The following is an 18,028-nucleotide window of genomic DNA, read 5'->3' as shown; positions in this document are numbered from 1 at the left end:
CGGCAAAGAAGGGTGGCGGCTGCTGCGTGAATGGCATATGAAGATTACCCTCGTTGTCTTCACCCGTTCCATCGGTACCGTCGTATGCGATGGAGGCTCCTGATGCCTGACTTCCTTCCGTACCAACTCTCGCAGTAAGCTTAATTTGAAACGAGCTGCTATCCATGCACAGCCGATGGGCATCTTTGTGGAGGGTACCGCGTCGCTCTGATGAAGAAGTAGCTGGAAACGCGCGACTCGCGCTGGCAGACGGTTTCGGCGCGCTCACCCCCGCAGTTTCGCCCTCGAAGCCACGTCGCGGAGTTGAGCACGCTGACGAGCTCGATGACGTGGAGTCGGAAAACTGCATGTGTGTATGAGAGTACAGGAAAACTGCTCGTACGCGGGGTCGACCCAGTACCGCTGTCCGCGCCTGGGCAGTCGGGCGTGGGAGCGTTCTATGGGAGGAGGAATGCAAAATGGAAGGGGGAGTGGAGTGTGGCAGCGGAGCGCGGAAGAAAAGTGTTTTTCGCTGTCCGCGGCGCCGCTCCCAAGACGACCCTTTTGCTGATATTGTGTGTGCGCCGAGAGAGAAGCGGAAACGTCCGCAGTCGAGGGGTGCATAACACACACACACACTCACTCACTCACAAGCCTGACGCAGGGAGGGAGTGAGAGAGAGAGAGCCCGTAAGGCACCCGAAAAGCCAACACAGAGAGGCAGATACGATAGCGGCTCCCCCTATGCCTTTGCCCCGGCGGACAGGCCGACAGCCAAAGGACAGTGCACCAGCACACACACATAGACAGAAAACAAACAAAAAAGGACCGCGCTCGAGTTTTTCACGACTCAAAACGATTTACGCTGACCACCAAATGGGAGCTGGCGTGGCTGTGTGTGTACGTGTGTGTGGCGACTCGAGTGCTTGCTGACGGTGTGGAGAGGGGTGAGGAAGAGGAGCTAAGCCACAAGATACACGGCGAGAGCCATAGATGACATTCAGCTGAAGGAGATGAAGATGGGCGAGTGAAGGCGCCGTGGCGCGCGGGTGCTCGTCCTCGCGCTCTGGAAGACACTGGTCGCGAAGCGGAGGGTGGGGTTGAAGAGTCACAGGAGAGGGCTGCGCGCTGCCCTCAGTTTCCTGCTGAGTAATACAGCGCAGCTGCAGCAGCGGCTGCTGCTGCAGCTGCGTGTCTCCCGTTCTCTTCGGGAATCGTCCCGCCGCGCCCCTCTGCTCGCGGAATGGCAACCAAAAGAAGAGAAGACGAGAACAGAAGAGAGGTGCCGAGATGGAGGGGGGAGGTCAGCGGGAGGCGGTGTTCTGTTCTCCTGAAGTGTGTGCGTGCGTGTGCACTGGCTTCTTTTTTTAAATTCTTTGGAGAAGCTGATAAGAAAGGAGACGACTTTATTTTCGAGGCGTTGCCAAAACGTTTTGAAACTGAGGTGAATGGTGTGCGTGGCTGTGCCGCTGAGTTACTGCTACGGTGGGCACCCACCGCACGCCGCTTTCCTCAAAACGTTTTCTGTTGCCTCTTTCGGAATCGGCACAGCTCGCATGGCGACTCGCTTGTTTTGTTTAAAGCGTATGCACGTCTTACTCCTGTCGTCGACTCTTCCTCGTTCTCTTCCCTTTCCGCTTCTGGCGAGCGTGTGGTAGCCGCCTTGAGAGAGAGCCCCCCTTCTCCCTCCTAAAATCTTCTCTGTCCTCTGTCCGTCTGCAAGTGCCGCCATCACCCCGCGATTTTTCTTCGGTATTCTTTTTTTTTGCAGTGTGTACGGATGTGCGGGTGTGTGTGTGTGGAGGGGAGGGGGAAAGGGAAGCCATTGCATCGCCCCATTACTTACACAAACGCATCGGAGAGCGACTGGCAGAGGTGCCACGCGCGCCTTTTGGTCTCCCGCTCAAGTTGGGGTAGCCGCGTGGAGCATAACATTCGAAGCATACTCACAAAAATAAAACACTAAAGAGGCACGAAACAAGCGAGCCATATGAGAAGGGGTATGTGCCATGACTATCGTACTCGACAACTCTTTCAGCTTCGCTGCTGTGCACACACCGTTGCCCGCATTACTAACCCCCCCTCGAGCGCTGCGTTGTCGCTCTGCACGTGTATGCTGATGTATGCGCAAGTGCGTGTACAGTTTGAGGATGCGGGGAGTGACGGAAGAAGACACGGGGCAGGACGACACCGACGCAACGCGATAGGGTGGGCGGACAGAGGGAGGAAAGAGAGAGAAAAACGGAAGAAACGGCACGGCGTTGACTACTGCTACCTCAGAGCAGAGCGCCGCACGCACACGCAGAGACATAGCCCCCCCTCTGCGACTACCTCTTCTCTTCTCTTTTCGTTCGCCTGTCGGCTAAGAAAGGAGATGAAGGCGGGTGCGGCCTCGGGAAGGGAGTTGAGGGTGACAGAGTCCGCGGCCGAGCGACTCAAAGCAAAACAAGAGAAGTAAAGAAGAAAGAAGAAAAAAGAAAAGGGTGCGGCCGACGCAGGAGCTGCAGGGAGGACTGCGCGTGTAGAGCTGAGAGAGAGACAGAGAGAGAGGGCCCACACCCGCCTCGTCACTGCACCCTGCGCTCTCGCGCCCCGCCGCGCCTCCGCAGCCGCCGGCTATACAGGAGAAAAAGGAGAGAGACACCGTAAAGTCCTGTTCGTAAGTCTGCCATTCGACAGGAAACGGCATGCAAGCGCATCCGTGCAGAGGTTATAAAGAAGCACAAAGAGTTGCATTCTCCCATGAGGGGACCCCCAACGCTTCTTCGCCGTGCAGAAGGGTCACGCGCAGCCACAGCGAAGATTCACTTATGTTTGATATTCCGCTTCCTTCGTGCTTTTCTTCATGGCCCCTCGCTGCAGTACTGCCGACGTGGTCGAAGAAGGGATGCAGCACGAGGGGTGGAGGTGGTGGGAGAGCCCCCATAAGCTGATAAGTACACTTCCTGAGGATATGAAGCCATCAACAACGCAAAAAAAAACAAAGCAAATCGAAGCACAGACTGCGTCTTCCAAGCGAGGAAGGATTGCTGACACGCCTGAAGACATGAGCAGAAGTAGTACGGGGGGGAGTGTTGAATGGCCCGGAGAAACGAAATGGGCTGTGGTGGTGGTGGGGTGAGGGAGATGTAGAGACGCATTCAGCACGGCAGAGGGAGGGGCACCTCTTCGTAATCCTGCGAAATGCAACAACACACTCAGCAAAGCGGCGGAAAAACTGCCGGGACAATACACGTGACGATATCGCCCCTCTCCGCTCTTTGGTATGTGTCCGACGTGGGTTTCTGCGCACACGCCTTCTCCCTTCCTCAGTGCATTCGCCACGAGGGGGAGGGGAGGGGGCAGGGAGACCCAAAGAGTTGACAGCGTGCCTTCTGCTTTTCTTTTTTTGCCTCCTCCGGGTGCACCCACAGAAGAGCGCCATCAGGAGACGCGCTCTCCAGGCATCATACCACAGCAACACATCGTACAAACAGAAAACACACACACACAAACACAGAATGAGTGTAAGAGGGGTGGGGTGGGGGTGGTGGGGTGCGAAGTAAAAAGGGGAATTCACGTCGAGGAGACGAAGGGGGCACGCACAAAGCAACGCAAAATAATAATAAAAAAATGCGCCAGCGAAAAACAACAGCAACAACCCTTCGTGGCCATGCGTCCATGAGATCCGCGGAACCGTTTATGTGAGCTCTATTGGTATTTGCATCGTCGCCGCTCCCCTTTACCACCCCCGAAGCTCACCCAAAAAAGCGCAAGGGTAGCCGCCCTTCATCGTCCTCTCTCGAAGTACGCCTATGCCACGGAGGCTGACCCCCCATCACTCTCTGGCGTCGTTCAGCCGATCGCCCCGCCACTGCAGAGAGCGCAGGTCAGCGTCGAGGGGGAGGGCACCGCTCCGCATCACCTCGGCCGTGCAACTCCCCGGCACCGCGCCAGCAATGAGCTGTGCGCCGACGCCAAGGAGTCCGCCAACGTACCCGATTTCGAGGTCTGAACGACAGCCCGGCATCTTCCCGGCACGAAGGCCGTGAGACCCGCACCCCTCCCCCCCGCAGGATGCGACGCACCGATCTAGCTCTGGCGCCGTCAACGGGAAGCCTGTACAGGCCCCCGCAACATCTGGCCCAGGCTGAAACACCTCTTTAACCCGCCACTTCCACTTTGAGCTTCGGCCAATGCTAAAGACGAGCTGCCCTTCCCGCGACGTGGCCGTTTTTCATCTCCCGAACACGGAGATTACACTGGCCTCGAAGCAATGCTGCCCCCCTGCGTATACACTGTCCCCTTTTGCACTGCATCGAGGTCCCTGTTGCGATATTCCCAAACCCACCCGCCGCGGTGCAGGATGTAAATGCCGAGAATAAACATGAGCGAGCCGACAAAGAAGCCGGTGCCCAACATCACCGAGGCCGTGCGAAGCGCAGAGCAGCTGTGCACTTCGTCGCTCGGTGTGGTGAAGCTGGTATCGTACTTCGGCTTCTCAATCGTGTTGGCGACCTTGTCGATGAGGAAGCCGCACTCTAGCAGCGGCCACACATACGACAGCGCAGTGCTCGCGTTCGCAGCATAGGCGGCAGCATTCATAATCTCCATCGCGTAGTCTCTGGCTCTCAGATTCGGTTGCTCGTAGTTCCTGCACCGGGATGCACACGCTGCCACGGTGCACTTCTCCAGCTCCGTCATGCCCCCCTGATCGACGCACAGCGTGTTCGTCAGCATCGGCTTCACGTACGTGGTCAAAATGACCTTCACCACTTCGTCCAGCGTTTTGCAGTCGTTCTTACTGGTGATGCCGTTGCCACATATAAAAATGTGTTGCATGTTCGTGCCGGGGTAATCCGGATCGCTGTCGCAAAAATTCAGCAGCTCCTCACAGGCGTTCTCGGAGAGCTCCTGCTCCCGAGTCTGTACCTCATTCCGCAGCGACTGGAAGCTGAACTGCTGCTCGCACCACGGCACCAGATACCACTGAAAGACGCCGGGCTCACGCTTGTACTGGAGATCCACCTCGCCGCAGGTGGCGAACAGTATGTAGATGGCCACCGTGAACAGTACCGCAAGCAGCGCGTAAACAAGCGCGAACACAAAGTAGATGCAACTCCACGCAACCGGGCAGCACCCAGTGCAGCGGCAGCACGCGAAAATGAGCATGCACAGCATCAGGAACACGCCAACGCCGCCGACGCAGCACGCCACAATCTCGGCAGTCCGGAAGTACTTGAGGTAATTGTCGCGAATCATGCGCACGTTCTTCGTTATCTCGGTGCTTACAGTATCGAACGCACTGAGGTCGACCGGCGCAAGCGTCGGTGGGTCTGTGTTGTAGTTCGTCAGCAGCATGGTGATGTTCGTGCGAGTCTCGTTGAAGTAGCTGAGCGTGCGATTCTCGCTGTCGTCGAGGATCTTTGCGGCTGTCTGCCCCAGTAAGACCGCCCCGAACACGAGCAGCACGCACACGCCGCACGCCACAAGCACCGCGATCATGATCCACATCCACAGGTAGCAGCGGGCAGCGCGGACGTCCGCCGTCGCCTTCGGCTTCACGCACGCCTCGCAGCAGCTGCAGCAGTGGCAGCAGAACACAATCGGGAGCCCAATGATTGTAAAGATGAAGATGAGCGCCGCGAAGCCTGGATACAGGTAAAAGACCCACTGAGACCGGATGCGATCTGAGTCCTTGAGGCAGTCCGGCAGGCTGTTGTTGGAGGACGGGCCTGTCCACACCATCTGGCACTCCAGGGACCGCTGCGCCGAGACGGTCGCCGCCGCCAGGCACATGAGGAGGCCGAGCAGGGCACCTGTGAGAGACGCGTGCCTCGCCATACTTGTAGTGCTGCCTCTCGAAGGTGGGCTGAGCACAGTTTTTTTTTCTTTTCCTTTTAGGGAGAGCGCCTCGTGTGTCACCTCACCGAGAAGTGCGTGAGCCTGTGCACGTGTGTGTGTGGCGTAGCCGCAGTCGCTTCACAGTACGAGAGAGAAGTACTGATAGTGAGAATAACAGCAGATGAGCGAGCGGGTCTTCGGGGTGGGTAAGGAGGGGGAGAGGGAGCGGCGGCGTGTGTATGCGAGAGAGCGCAACTAGAATGTTCAAAAATGTTTGGAAACGTATATGAGGGAGAAATCGGAGCAGCACGTGCGAGCGAAGGCAAAAGGGCGAAAAAAAAAAGCCGTTGAAACGGTGGGAATGGGAGAGAGGGCGGAGCACAGAGAGCGAAGAAGGACACACACACACACTACACAAGAGCGTTCAGGTAGAAGAACAAGGAGAAGGATGGGGTTCTCGCAGAACGACTGGGACAGCTGCGCGTACCTGAACGGTGTGTGTGTATGTGTGTGGGGGAGGGGGAGAGGGGGTATGTGTGCGAGAGAAAGCGAAGACGCTGACGGGTTAGGGGAGACCGCAGAGTCTGTAGCGAAGCTGACGGATTAGGGGACGGGGAATCGAAAAAAGGGGAGAAGTAGTTTGCGTGTCTCGCGGAACACGTGGTCTACGTGGGACACGTTGCTCCTTTCCTTTGTCTTCCTGTGCTTCCTCGCCGCAGTGCTGAGTGAAGGTATGCTCACTACGCTCGTGGGCTTGCTTCTCCTTGGTCAAGGTAGGGCGCGCGTGTTCGTCGTCCGTGCGTGTGCTTCGCGGGCAGGGCGAATGTTTGGCTCTGCCCGTGTGTGTGTGTGTGTGGATGTGTTTGTGTGGAGTGTTTATGGGGCGAGTTAGAAGTCTGAGCGACCACGTGCAGTGATGACACGTTCGCCGCAGTGCAGGTTTGCTTTGGGTGCAAGTAGAGGAACATCCACCCCGAGCCGCGAATGAGCATGCGTGAGGTGAAACAGCATAAACGTGCGGGTGTCCACACATCCACGTGGCGTGGAGTCCGCGTACGTCGACGTGTGCGGGACATCCAGGATGTGGAAGGGTGTGTTATCAATGAAAACAGGCGAAGAGGGGGAAGCGAGGTCCAAGGTGATAAGGAGCAGTACGCCACCGCAAGCGGAAGTGCATGACGAAGGGAAAACGCGAACAAGTACGCCACACGGGCACCTGAGTCCCTCATGTTCTCTGCGCTTGCGTGTGGTTGCGCGCCCGACCGTCAGTAAAGAAAGCCCTGTGTGACTTGCACCATCCCTGCGCCACTCTGGTTGGCGTGCACCCGGCCGCAGCGCGCTGCTTTGCGCATGCTGTGAGACCCTCCCGGCGATGCCAGGGCCTGCTACTGATTGCCGCCCGCACCTCGGCCGCCGAGAAGGCGATCGTAAGGGGTGAAAGAGGCGCGCTTGCACTGGCCAGGAAGACGCTTTGGATATAAGGGCGCAGTCGCACTTGGCCTTCAAGGATAGTACCAGCTCTGCTCCCATCTTTCACAAGAGAATGTGTCGATGCGGTGTCTTCTGAAAGACACGAAAACGCGCTGCGAATCCCAGTTTCGTTTTATTCTTTGCACAGCGCTCCCCGTTGACATGAAGCGGCCCGTCTTCGTCACCAGTAGCCGGCTACTTCACAACCTTCAACGATCGGTGCTTTACTCCCCTCCGCTTTCACTCGCCCTCCCTACACCACTTAGGGGAGGGGACTGAACGATCCAATCATGCCGCTAGAGAGAGAGGAGCGGGCGGAGGGAGGGGGGGCACAGCCCCACAGTTTCCGCCCTTCAACAGGATTAGGCGAGCGGAAAGGGGTGTGGGCGGAAGTGCACAGACTCGCGCTCCCTTTCCAGGGAGCAGAGGCGCGGAGGAGCAGGCGGAAGGCGCGTAGGGATAAAAAAAAATAAGCGACTGAGATGGCGGCCCTTCGACGAGTCGCATTGGCCTCCCTCCCGAAGAAAAAGAGGAGGAGCGGAACAGCGAGAAAAACGAATAGGAAAATAATAATAATAATAACGGCAGTCTCTCCAGTGGTCCGCTCCCGCCACTCTCACTCTGCGCCGCCGCAGCGCACACGCGCGGGGCGCCGGTCCTCGCCACACCAGCGGGCAGCGTGAGGGCCGGACGAGTGATGCCGACACGTCGTCCATCACATGCATGGCGCAAGCGCATCAGCTGTCACAGGCCGCCCCTGGGTCGGGGGCGCATGACCCTGTACCACTACAGGAGGTGAGGCAGCATTCGCATGGAGAGGAGGAGGGATGGGGGGGTGGCAATGGGCCTGTCCTCCTATTCGCTCGAAATTAGGGGAAGACACCCCGAAAAAAAAGACCGGAGTGAAAAAAGGGGGAGCGTGTCTGTGGCTGCGCGGGGTTGCCTCTCTGCCTGAGATCTGCATGGGCCGCTTGCCTACATGCATGCCCTATGCACGCGTGTATGCTGGGGCGGGTGGCAGCGGCTGCGGAACGTCTCGTGGCACAGGTAACCGTACGCCCATACAAAAACCCAACACACATCGCCACAGAGAGGCACCCGTCCATATGCAAAGATTTACATGGTTACGGGCATGTAGAATATACAATCATCACGGAGAGACGCTTCAACGCGAACGACAGCGATGAGGGAGGGGAGCGGTGGAAAAGAAAAAACCCTCCCTCCCCTCCCTCCCCCCTGCCCCCGATAGTGATTAGGCAGAGGCGATGAAAAGATGGAGTGCAAGCGAGGGATGGGTGCAGTGCTGTTCGACGCGCACGCAGTCTCACACAAACGCGCAAAAAAATGAGGGAGTCAGGGGCGAGAGGGAAAAAAGGGGAAAGGGAAGCGAACACTTCTCTTTCTCTCTTGCTGTGTGCCTCTTAGCTTCGCGTTCTTAGTTTTCTGCTTCGCTCGGCCTGTCCATTTCAGCGCTCCCCACAGCTGTATGCTCCTTTCTTCAGTGGGTGCGTGTGCGCGCCTAAGGGGGTAGCGTTCGTGATCTCTATGAAAGATCAAGGACTTTCTACACACATACGCGCACACGCTAAACGATTGCACAGTCTACTGCTCAGGCACAACCATCGCCGCAGCAAGATTGTGCGCGCGCAAATCTGCTGCTCCCCCCAAAAGGTCCTGGGCAGCTAGTCGAATGCACACAAACGCACTCCACATATTTGCCGAGTTCCCTACCGGCCAGCTATTCGGCCAGCCGGCGAGAAGCGCCGACGCGTTTAAAAGTATACGTGGCGTAAGCAAGTGTTTCTGCCCCTGTGGGCATATGCGTCTACCTCTGAGGCCGTAAAGGGGGAGGGGGGAGGAGGAGGAGGACGAAGGGGGGCAGGCCGCTGCAGCTCCTTACGCCTATGCAGCTGATCAGGAGGTGAGGGGCCGTGAGGGGCAGAGGGCAAGGGGGGTCGAAGGGCTCGGGATAGGGAGGGGGTGATGACCAAAGGAGGAGGGCTCGAACAGAAGCCGCTCGCGCGCTTTCGGACTGACCTCCGCCGTGCAGCAGAATGGGGCTGCATGAGACATACCCGCACCGCACACACACTCGAAGCGGCTCCTCTCTCTGCTCCGCCTTCCTCCTTCTGCTAAGGGCGCATTCAAGAAGCACCGCTGTCCTGCGCATCTCTTTCTGATGCGCTCCTCACGCCGCTCTCAAGAAAAAGAAAGAGGACACCACCAGAGCCATGGCCTCGCATGCCTTATGCTGTCTTTCCCTCGAACTGAGTTGCCGGTGGCCCGTGGTAGCGAGCTTGTGTGGACTGTGACCCGCCACGAAGAATTTTCTCCCCCCTCCAATGCCCCTCCCCGATTACATCATGAAAGATTTTAATCATGCATGCTAACCTCTCCTGCCTTTGCCCGTAGTTGGACTGACGAGAGCACCCACCGTTTCGCAAGCGGCACTTCCATCGCCGTGATGGGCACAAGAGAGTTGTGCTTGTGGGTGGGTGGGGATAAGGGTGGGAGGCAGCGCCGCCTTTGAAAAGGTCCGGACGAGTCGCTCCGCAGGAGCCTCTTTTCATTCCTCAAAAGGTTCCTTCATCTTTTTCATGGATGCCCCTATCCACGCGCCGCGGTGCAGGATGTAAATGCCGAGAATAAACATGAGCGAGCCGACAAAGAAGCCGGTGCCCAACATCACCGAGGCCGTGCGAAGCGCAGAGCAGCTGTGCACTTCGTCGCTCGGCGTGGTGAAGCTGGTATCGTACTTCGGCTTCTCAATCGTGTTGGCGACCTTGTCGATGAGGAAGCCGCACTCTAGCAGCGGCCACACATACGACAGCGCAGTGCTCGCGTTCGCAGCATAGGCGGCAGCATTCATAATCTCCATCGCGTAGTCTCTGGCTCTCAGATTCGGTTGCTCGTAGTTCCTGCACCGGGATGCACACGCTGCCACGGTGCACTTCTCCAGCTCCGTCATGCCCCCCTGATCGACGCACAGCGTGTTCGTCAGCATCGGCTTCACGTACGTGGTCAAAATGACCTTCACCACTTCGTCCAGCGTTTTGCAGTCGTTCTTACTGGTGATGCCGTTGCCACATATAAAAATGTGTTGCATGTTCGTGCCGGGGTAATCCGGATCGCTGTCGCAAAATTCAGCAGCTCCTCACAGGCGTTCTCGGAGAGCTCCTGCTCCCGAGTCTGTACCTCATTCCGCAGCGACTGGAAGCTGAACTGCTGCTCGCACCACGGCACCAGATACCACTGAAAGACGCCGGGCTCACGCTTGTACTGGAGATCCACCTCGCCGCAGGTGGCGAACAGTATGTAGATGGCCACCGTGAACAGTACCGCAAGCAGCGCGTAAACAAGCGCGAACACAAAGTAGATGCAACTCCACGCAACCGGGCAGCACCCAGTGCAGCGGCAGCACGCGAAAATGAGCATGCACAGCATCAGGAACACGCCAACGCCGCCGACGCAGCACGCCACAATCTCGGCAGTCCGGAAGTACTTGAGGTAATTGTCGCGAATCATGCGCACGTTCTTCGTTATCTCGGTGCTTACAGTATCGAACGCACTGAGGTCGACCGGCGCAAGCGTCGGTGGGTCTGTGTTGTAGTTCGTCAGCAGCATGGTGATGTTCGTGCGAGTCTCGTTGAAGTAGCTGAGCGTGCGATTCTCGCTGTCGTCGAGGATCTTTGCGGCTGTCTGCCCCAGTAAGACCGCCCCGAACACGAGCAGCACGCACACGCCGCACGCCACAAGCACCGCGATCATGATCCACATCCACAGGTAGCAGCGGGCAGCGCGGACGTCCGCCGTCGCCTTCGGCTTCACGCACGCCTCGCAGCAGCTGCAGCAGTGGCAGCAGAACACAATCGGGAGCCCAATGATTGTCAAGATGAAGATGAGCGCCGCGAAGCCTGGATACAGGTAAAAGACCCACTGAGACCGGATGCGATCTGAGTCCTTGAGGCAGTCCGGCAGGCTGTTGTTGGAGGACGGGCCTGTCCACACCATCTGGCACTCCAGGGACCGCTGCGCCGAGACGGTCGCCGCCGCCAGGCACATGAGGAGGCCGAGCAGGGCACCTGCGAGAGACGCGTGCCTCGCCATACTTTCGATAGTCCAAATATGACGTTGTAGGGTAGAATGTGAAAGGATGATGAAGGGGAAGGGACGGAATCCGTGCAGTATGGAGAGACTGTGCAGGGTGGACCCCGAAAGAGAAGGTATGAATGCAGTGAGGCGTAGCTCAGAAATTGGGGGACGGGTGGTGGTGGTCGCGTGAGGAGTGTTGGAGAGAAGGTCGGTGGCGGTGTGGGGGACGCAATGGTGCGTAGTGGAGGAAAAGCGCTGGGGAGCGTGGGAACGAGCGAAGGGGCAGGGAAGGAGAGGGGTCTGAGATGGAGAGGAGGAGGGCGGAGAGACGAGGAGCCAAAGAACCGCGAGTAGTCAAGGGAAGAATGGATGGAGGAGGCTCCGTCAGCGAAGGCGAGAGCGAGAGTGCGATTCGCATAGCAGATGGCGCTTACACACACACATACACACACAGACGTAAACACTCAGCGCGTGAGAAAATGGTGGATCACACCCACGCACAAATGCACGTGCAGGCGAGACGCGTAGAAAAAAGTAAGAGGGGATGACTTGAGGCACGCGCAACTCTTTAGACTTCTTTGGATTTGAGAAGGCGCGCGCAGGGAGGCGTGAGTGCGTCGTCCGTGCGTGTGTGTGTGTCCGTGTGATGGTGGTGGTGGTGCTCGGGGAAGGGAGCGGGAAGGATGCAAGAAGCGAAAGAGGAGGGAGGGAGCGTAGACGGCGAGAACCGGAAGAAAACGCAGCGCCGCCGCCGTCGCTGAAACAAGAAAAGCAAAGAGAAGGGGAATAGATGACTCGAACGTTGCACTCTAGACATGCCCGCCGCGAGCAAAACGTGTGAGCGACCAATGAGATGGACGCTACGCAAATGAGATGGGGGTGCTTGTATGTTTGCCTCGTGAGTGGATCGACGCATGTGCGTGCGTGGCCGATAGGAATTTGTAAAAAAAAGGGGGGGGGGTCGAATCGCGGCAAGAGAAGAGGAGCCGTGCGTGCGGGTACATGAAGGAGAGAGAGGGGAGGGGTGACAACAATCGCAAAGTGGGAGGATAGGCCAGGAGCAAAATAGCTCATGAAGGCCGGAGAGCGTTGCTGGGAAGAGGCGCGGGCGCGCAGACGACATCGGGTCAGCTGTGTTGTCGCTTGCGCCATCAGGTGCCAAATGCTGATGTTGTTTCTTCTCCCCCGCCCCCCGCCCCGACTTACCGAGGCAGTGGTGGGAATCTTCGCCAGCACATGCTCTGTACTTCCTTCGGAGACCGGCGAGGTGGATGGTAACGGCGACGCATACGGCGAGCGGGGTAGCTGACCAAACGTGTACTTTGTGTCCTGCGAGTTGTACATCATGTGGCTAACGGCGGCGGCTAGCGCTCTTCGACGCCCTCTCCACACGCATGCCACAGAGAGAACGCTGTCGAGAGCCGCCACTACAAAGAAAACCAAAACAGGAGGCTGGCTTATCGGCGCGTCATGGTGAAACCTCACCTCCGATAAAGTGTGTGCGCCCATGCAGATGCATATATATAGAGAGCGAGTGGGTGGGTGGGATTGGCAACCCCGTGCGCGTGCGCCACTTGGACATTCCGAATGTACATTGTGACCTTCGTGCTCGTGCGCTTCTCTGCCGATTGCGGCGGCTGCTACTGCGCTTGAGTGGTGGGCGTGCCGCAGCACATCGCCTCCGCCCAGGTGATAGCGCTTTCGCAAAGTCTAGCCCCGTCTCCGGCCGCTGCCAACATCGCCGAGGTCACGGAGACGTCGTCTGCGAAGCGGAGGAAGAGAGAGAGCACGATAGTGCTGAAGTCCTCCTGATTCACACCGGGACAGGCACGGCCAACCACCGCCTCGTGCCACGATGAAGAGGCCTCCCCATCCACGCCATCCACATCGTGCGGTGGCTTCTTCACAATATTGGCCTCTTGCGCTCGCTGCTTCATGGGGTCCTGCGACACGCCGCAGGCCTGGAACAGTGGCCATGCACGACGGAGCGCCACGAGCCAAAACGCGCCCCCTGGATCGTCAACGCTCACCGGCTCAGCGTCGGCGGGAGACATGGCCGGCGGTGAATACGGTGTGATCGTCGACGGTGCAGCGGTCACTGTCATTGCCGCGGGCGTGGGCGGACTGAGCAGCGCGGCTGCCATGACGAGCAGTCGAACCGCTGGCGCCGTGGTTGGGGCCGCTGGAGGCGACGACGCCTCAGCGCTGCCAGTCAGCGGTGGCAGCACGGCATCTACGACACCCTGAATATTCCACGTTTGGTTGAGAGGCACAACCGCGTAGACAGAAAGAACGCGGCCCCACACGAGGCGCAGCGCCGCTTCAGCGCTCGCCGAAGCGGCGGCGCCGGTGCCTGGGCCGCTCGAGCACTCCCCAGAGCCCGTCTCCGACATCAGCATCCACGACTCCGACCCCCCGGCGAAGGCTGAGGCGGCTCTATGCAAGCGAGTGGCCTGCTCGCACTGAGAGGAGAGCATCAGTGCCTGCTGCTGAAGGCTCCGCTGCACACCCTTTGGCCAGTCGCTCTCCACCGCCCGTTTGATTCCCGCAGCTGACTTTAGTGGGCGCAGGAGGCGCAGGCGCACCGGTGCTTCATCGTAAGGCATTAGCTGCGCCAGGAGCGAGGCGGCTGGAATGCTGAGGAGCAGTTGGAGCCATGAGTCGGTCAGGGCGGGCGCAGAGGCTTTGTCGACCGACTTGCCCATCACACCCAGTGCCAACTGGAGCTGCCATAACGGAGCCTCGGCGAATGTCTGAAGGCAGTCCGCAGCGGCGGCGTCAACGGTGGCGCGCCAAAGGTGAGAGCACACTCTGCCATCGCCACTGCTACTTTCGGCGCTCGCCTTCGAGGACTCGGCCACAGCGAAGAAGGGGTGGACAAGGAGAGCGCTGCATAGTTGCAGAACCGCGAGCCGACACTCCCACGAGTTCGCTGGCAATGTGCTCCACCACGGCGTCGTGAGCTCGTCTGCGGAGCCGTTGAAGGAGGGCAACGAGTGGGACAGTAGGTCGTACGCGCGTTGGACAGCGTCGTCTACACTCGGGCCCGTGAGCGCCGCATCACGAGGTAGCCACCGCTCGCTGTACTCCATCGTGAGGCCCACGCCGATGGTGAGGAGATCCACATCGGTGCACGAGAAGCACGTCATGGCCCCCTTCCAGACGCAGGTTGCGAGCGGTCCGTCAGCGCAGGAGGACGTTTTCTTTTCATGCCTCGAGGCGCAGGGGTAGTCGGCAACCGCGTGGAAAAAGATAAGCCAGTACGTGCGCTGCAGGCGCAGCGGCAGCGGGGGCGTGCCATTTGTGTCACCATTCGCCGCGCTGTGCTGGCGGCTGTCATCGGGCAACGTGAACGCTGCGCCGCAGTCACTGTCGCACGGAAAGGGCGAGGACCCCAACACCGTGCGTGCCAACGTGCCCGTTAGAAACTGGGTGAAGGCCTCCTCGGCTTCCGCATCCGCAGCCTCGCGGTCGCACCCGGCGTCCACGGCGGCGGCGGTGTGCTTTGGCGGTACTGGTACGAAGGAAGCACTCACGACCCGAGCGACAGCCTCACGAACGGCCACGGTGCCGTGACGAAGAAGAAACGGCTTGGCGCTTCGTAGCACGTAGCGCTCTAGCACATACGCAGCTGTCTGCACGTCAAGTTGGCGCGCGAGGCGGTAGAGAAGGCCGAAGGCGCAGGCAATTGACAGTCCGTCGCGGGTGTCGATGATGGCGCGCTTGCGAGAAAAGGGGACTGCGCTTAGGCCGTTGACGGCCCCAGGCGCGACAGAAGCCCTACGGTGCGCCGCTGTGAGGAGTGCCTCACTGAGGCTTCGTCTTTGGCGTGGGCCGACGGTCTCGCCCTCAGCAGCCAGCCCTGCTTCAGGGAGCTGAGAGCGGCGTGAAGGGGTCGGCGCAGCCGCGGCGGCAGCGCACCCCGCTCCAGCGACGGTGCCCTTCGAAAGGGCAGTGCTGCGGCGCGTTGGTGCGGCGAGCGACTGCGAAAGCGACACATCCATTGCTGCGGCAGGCGTATCTCCCTGCCCAGCATCATTAACGTCCCCAGAGACGGGAACAGCTTGTGATATGTGAAGCAGCGGAACCTGGGACGCGTCACGACTGAATGCGAACCACAAGGACTCCACGAGGTAGCTGTAGTCGTCTGGGCTCCTCTGCAGTGATGCCACCATACCGTCAACGTGTTGCACGAGCGCTTGCCAGGAGGCCTGCATGCATGCCGGAGGGAACTCGTCGCGGTGGGCTAGTAGGTGCCCCAGGATGTTGTCTAGCACCTCGCCGGAGCCATCCTCCACGCAGCTATCAAAGAGGTGCTGCAGCTGCTGGTGCGCCACCAAGACGTCGGCGAGGATGTCGCTGAGGGCAGGGCGCAGGGAATAGTTGTGCTTTGCAAAATGCTCGCGTGACAAGGCCGCGGCGCGCTCTTGGAGCTGTGCACGACTGCTGCGCCGGGCCAGAATGGCTTGGAGGGAGGCGGAATGAACATTGACACGCAGCTTGGGCACGACGCGACATCGTTCGCCGACGCCACTGCCAACGCGCGCGGGAGGCGAGTGCATGTCACCAGAAGCAGCGGCACTACGGTCCAGTGTCTCATCGAAGATGGTGGTGTGATCCTCGGCGGATGCCACGGCGGCGCTGCGCTGGGCCCCGGCACCTACTTCCTCCCGCTTGCCCTTTCCCCCCTTTCGGGAACCGCTGGAGGCCTTGAACACTCCTGTCGCAGTTGTTGTATTGGGCTGCCGAAAGAAGCGACCGCGGTACAGCGTTGTGAGAGAAGCCGTCGTCGAAGGGTCTTTGCTTGAGTGCAACGTCGCCTCATGGGGCAGCAGCGACGGCTGCGACGTGGCGGTGTTGGCCGCCCATGCAGATGCCGCCGCGGGAGTGCGGGAGGGGCTTTTTATCGTTGCAGCGTAGGCCTCATCTTGTAGCCGCTGCACGACGGCGTGCTGCTGAGTGATGCGCTCATTCTGCCGCCGCTGGAGGATTTCGTCTGCCGCGTACTTGGGCCGGTCCAGCACAACATCCTTGCGGGTGCCGCTGGCGGCATGGATAAGAGTACTGGCGGTGGGCCGGGCGTAGCGCGGGTACGCCTGCAACGCATTCGCCCCGCCGGCAAGCTCGCTGTTGTCGATAAGGGCCAGTCGTTGCTGCAGGGCACGTGCCGAGTTGGTTCCGAAAGCGGGTCCGAAGGCGTCAGACTCGTCTGTCGCGGCGTCCTCTGCTGTGTACACCGCCTCCGCCGCGGCATTACCACTGCAGATGGTGCCGGCGAGCGGTAACGTATTCCTAAAAGAGTGAAAGTGCGCCGCTTCTGCGCTGGAGATTTCCTCCTTGACACTGCTGCTGGAGTTTTTCTTTGGCCCATCGCAAGTCGCTTCAAGCAGCAACGCGGTGGAGGTGGCGTTTCGAGACTGCACATACGTATCCTCGCTTGTCCCTACCGCATCTAAGCCGCGCATTGATAGTGTATGCCCTGTGAAGTGCTCGTACAGGTACTCGAGCACAGCGAGAGCCGCGTTCGGCTCCCGTCGCAGCACTGCATCAATTAGTGGTTGTGTTACAGTGGTGCAGCGAAGTTGCTGCAATGCATGGTACACCTGTGACCAGACATCACGCTTCGTGGCGGCAGCTGCGCCAGTGGGAAGTCTGTCGAGATCTAGGTACTTGTTGCCACTGTAGTGCGCCACAATCTCCGCCGCAAGGTGGCCAGTGGCCAGGTCACGCTTTGGGTTCTGTATCGGCGCAGTGAGATCGAGTGACTGCACCCACTTGATCACCTCCCGCTGCATTTGGTGTGCGTGCGTATGTGGGTGGGTATCGATTGGCAATGATGTACGAAAGCGCGCGCGCGAGACACCGAACGCGCAAAGGCGACGGAGCACACACGCACACACACGCACGCACAAATAAAACGGAATGTTCCGTCACCGTTACACAACCTCTGCACTCGATGAAGGCCGCGGCAGCCACTGAGGCGGGCAGAGTACCTCTGCGCTGAGTGTGTGGAGTGATCGTGAAGAGATCACAGATGCAGACGCCACTCTTTTTCCTCTCCTACGCTCCGCTCTTTCTTTCTCCACAAGCAATGACTTACGCGACCGCGCACTCAGCACCTCTCCCGCAAGTCAATGTTACTGTCAGCCCACGAAGCTAAAAAAGATGCACACACCACACACATGCACAGCCGTACCGATTCCGCTGTAGCACAAAGGTCGCAGGATTATTCAAGAGAGTGTGTGTGTGCTTGTGTGTAACAAACGAGCAACAGGCATTGAAAGGCACGCAGTGCGTCCATGTACTCTTCTGATGGTGATAGGGGCGGGGTGATGCGATGCGATGCGGTCTTGGGGCGGGATTAGGTGAGGAAGAGGAGGGGCGTTCTCGTGAAGGAACAGCGACGGATAGCTACAGAAGGGAGCGTCGCGGTCAAACGTATCCGCATCGAGCAATCGCCAAGGCAGCGATGAGATGGAGGGAAGCGACTTGATGTCGATGGCAGCGGCTTGTCCTGGTGAATCTTTACCTTCAGGAACAGACAGACCCCAAGCACTTGCTGGTGTGCGTGTGTCGGAGGGAGGGAGGGAAGGAGGGGGTGGGGCAGAGTCGCGGTCAAGTCATTCGAACATTCCTTGCCTGCACGCCTCATCATTCGCTCTGCG

At 59.2% G+C, this 18,028-nt stretch overlaps 4 protein-coding genes across 4 annotated transcripts; all 4 read right to left on the bottom strand.

The window, feature by feature from the left end:
• Positions 1-4,214: 4,214 nt before the first annotated feature.
• On the bottom strand, positions 4,215-5,801 carry LSCM1_06247 (uncharacterized protein; the record flags this gene model as incomplete). Its single annotated transcript, XM_067323678.1, has 1 exon — positions 4,215-5,801. One exon carries the CDS (start codon positions 5,799-5,801, stop codon positions 4,215-4,217), a length of 1,587 nt encoding a protein of 528 aa, XP_067179307.1.
• A 4,036-nt stretch (positions 5,802-9,837) lies between these two features.
• On the bottom strand, positions 9,838-10,275 carry LSCM1_06246 (uncharacterized protein; the record flags this gene model as incomplete). The annotated part of the gene is made up of 1 exon (XM_067323677.1): positions 9,838-10,275. One exon carries the CDS (start codon positions 10,273-10,275, stop codon positions 9,838-9,840), a length of 438 nt encoding a protein of 145 aa, XP_067179306.1.
• Positions 10,276-10,304: 29 nt separating this feature from the next.
• LSCM1_06245 (uncharacterized protein) lies at positions 10,305-11,378 on the bottom strand (the record flags this gene model as incomplete). The annotated part of the gene is made up of 1 exon (XM_067323676.1): positions 10,305-11,378. One exon carries the CDS (start codon positions 11,376-11,378, stop codon positions 10,305-10,307), a length of 1,074 nt encoding a protein of 357 aa, XP_067179305.1.
• A 1,625-nt stretch (positions 11,379-13,003) lies between these two features.
• Positions 13,004-17,158, bottom strand: LSCM1_06244 (uncharacterized protein; the record flags this gene model as incomplete). Its single annotated transcript, XM_067323675.1, has 1 exon — positions 13,004-17,158. The coding sequence occupies one exon, from the start codon at positions 17,156-17,158 to the stop codon at positions 13,004-13,006; it is 4,155 nt and encodes a 1,384-aa protein (XP_067179304.1).
• Positions 17,159-18,028: the final 870 nt, after the last annotated feature.

Source organism: Leishmania martiniquensis, chromosome 19 (assembly GCF_017916325.1).
Source record: "Leishmania martiniquensis isolate LSCM1 chromosome 19, whole genome shotgun sequence".
NCBI lineage: Eukaryota > Euglenozoa > Kinetoplastea > Trypanosomatida > Trypanosomatidae > Leishmania > Leishmania martiniquensis.
This window is presented reverse-complemented; position numbering and strand designations above follow the sequence as displayed.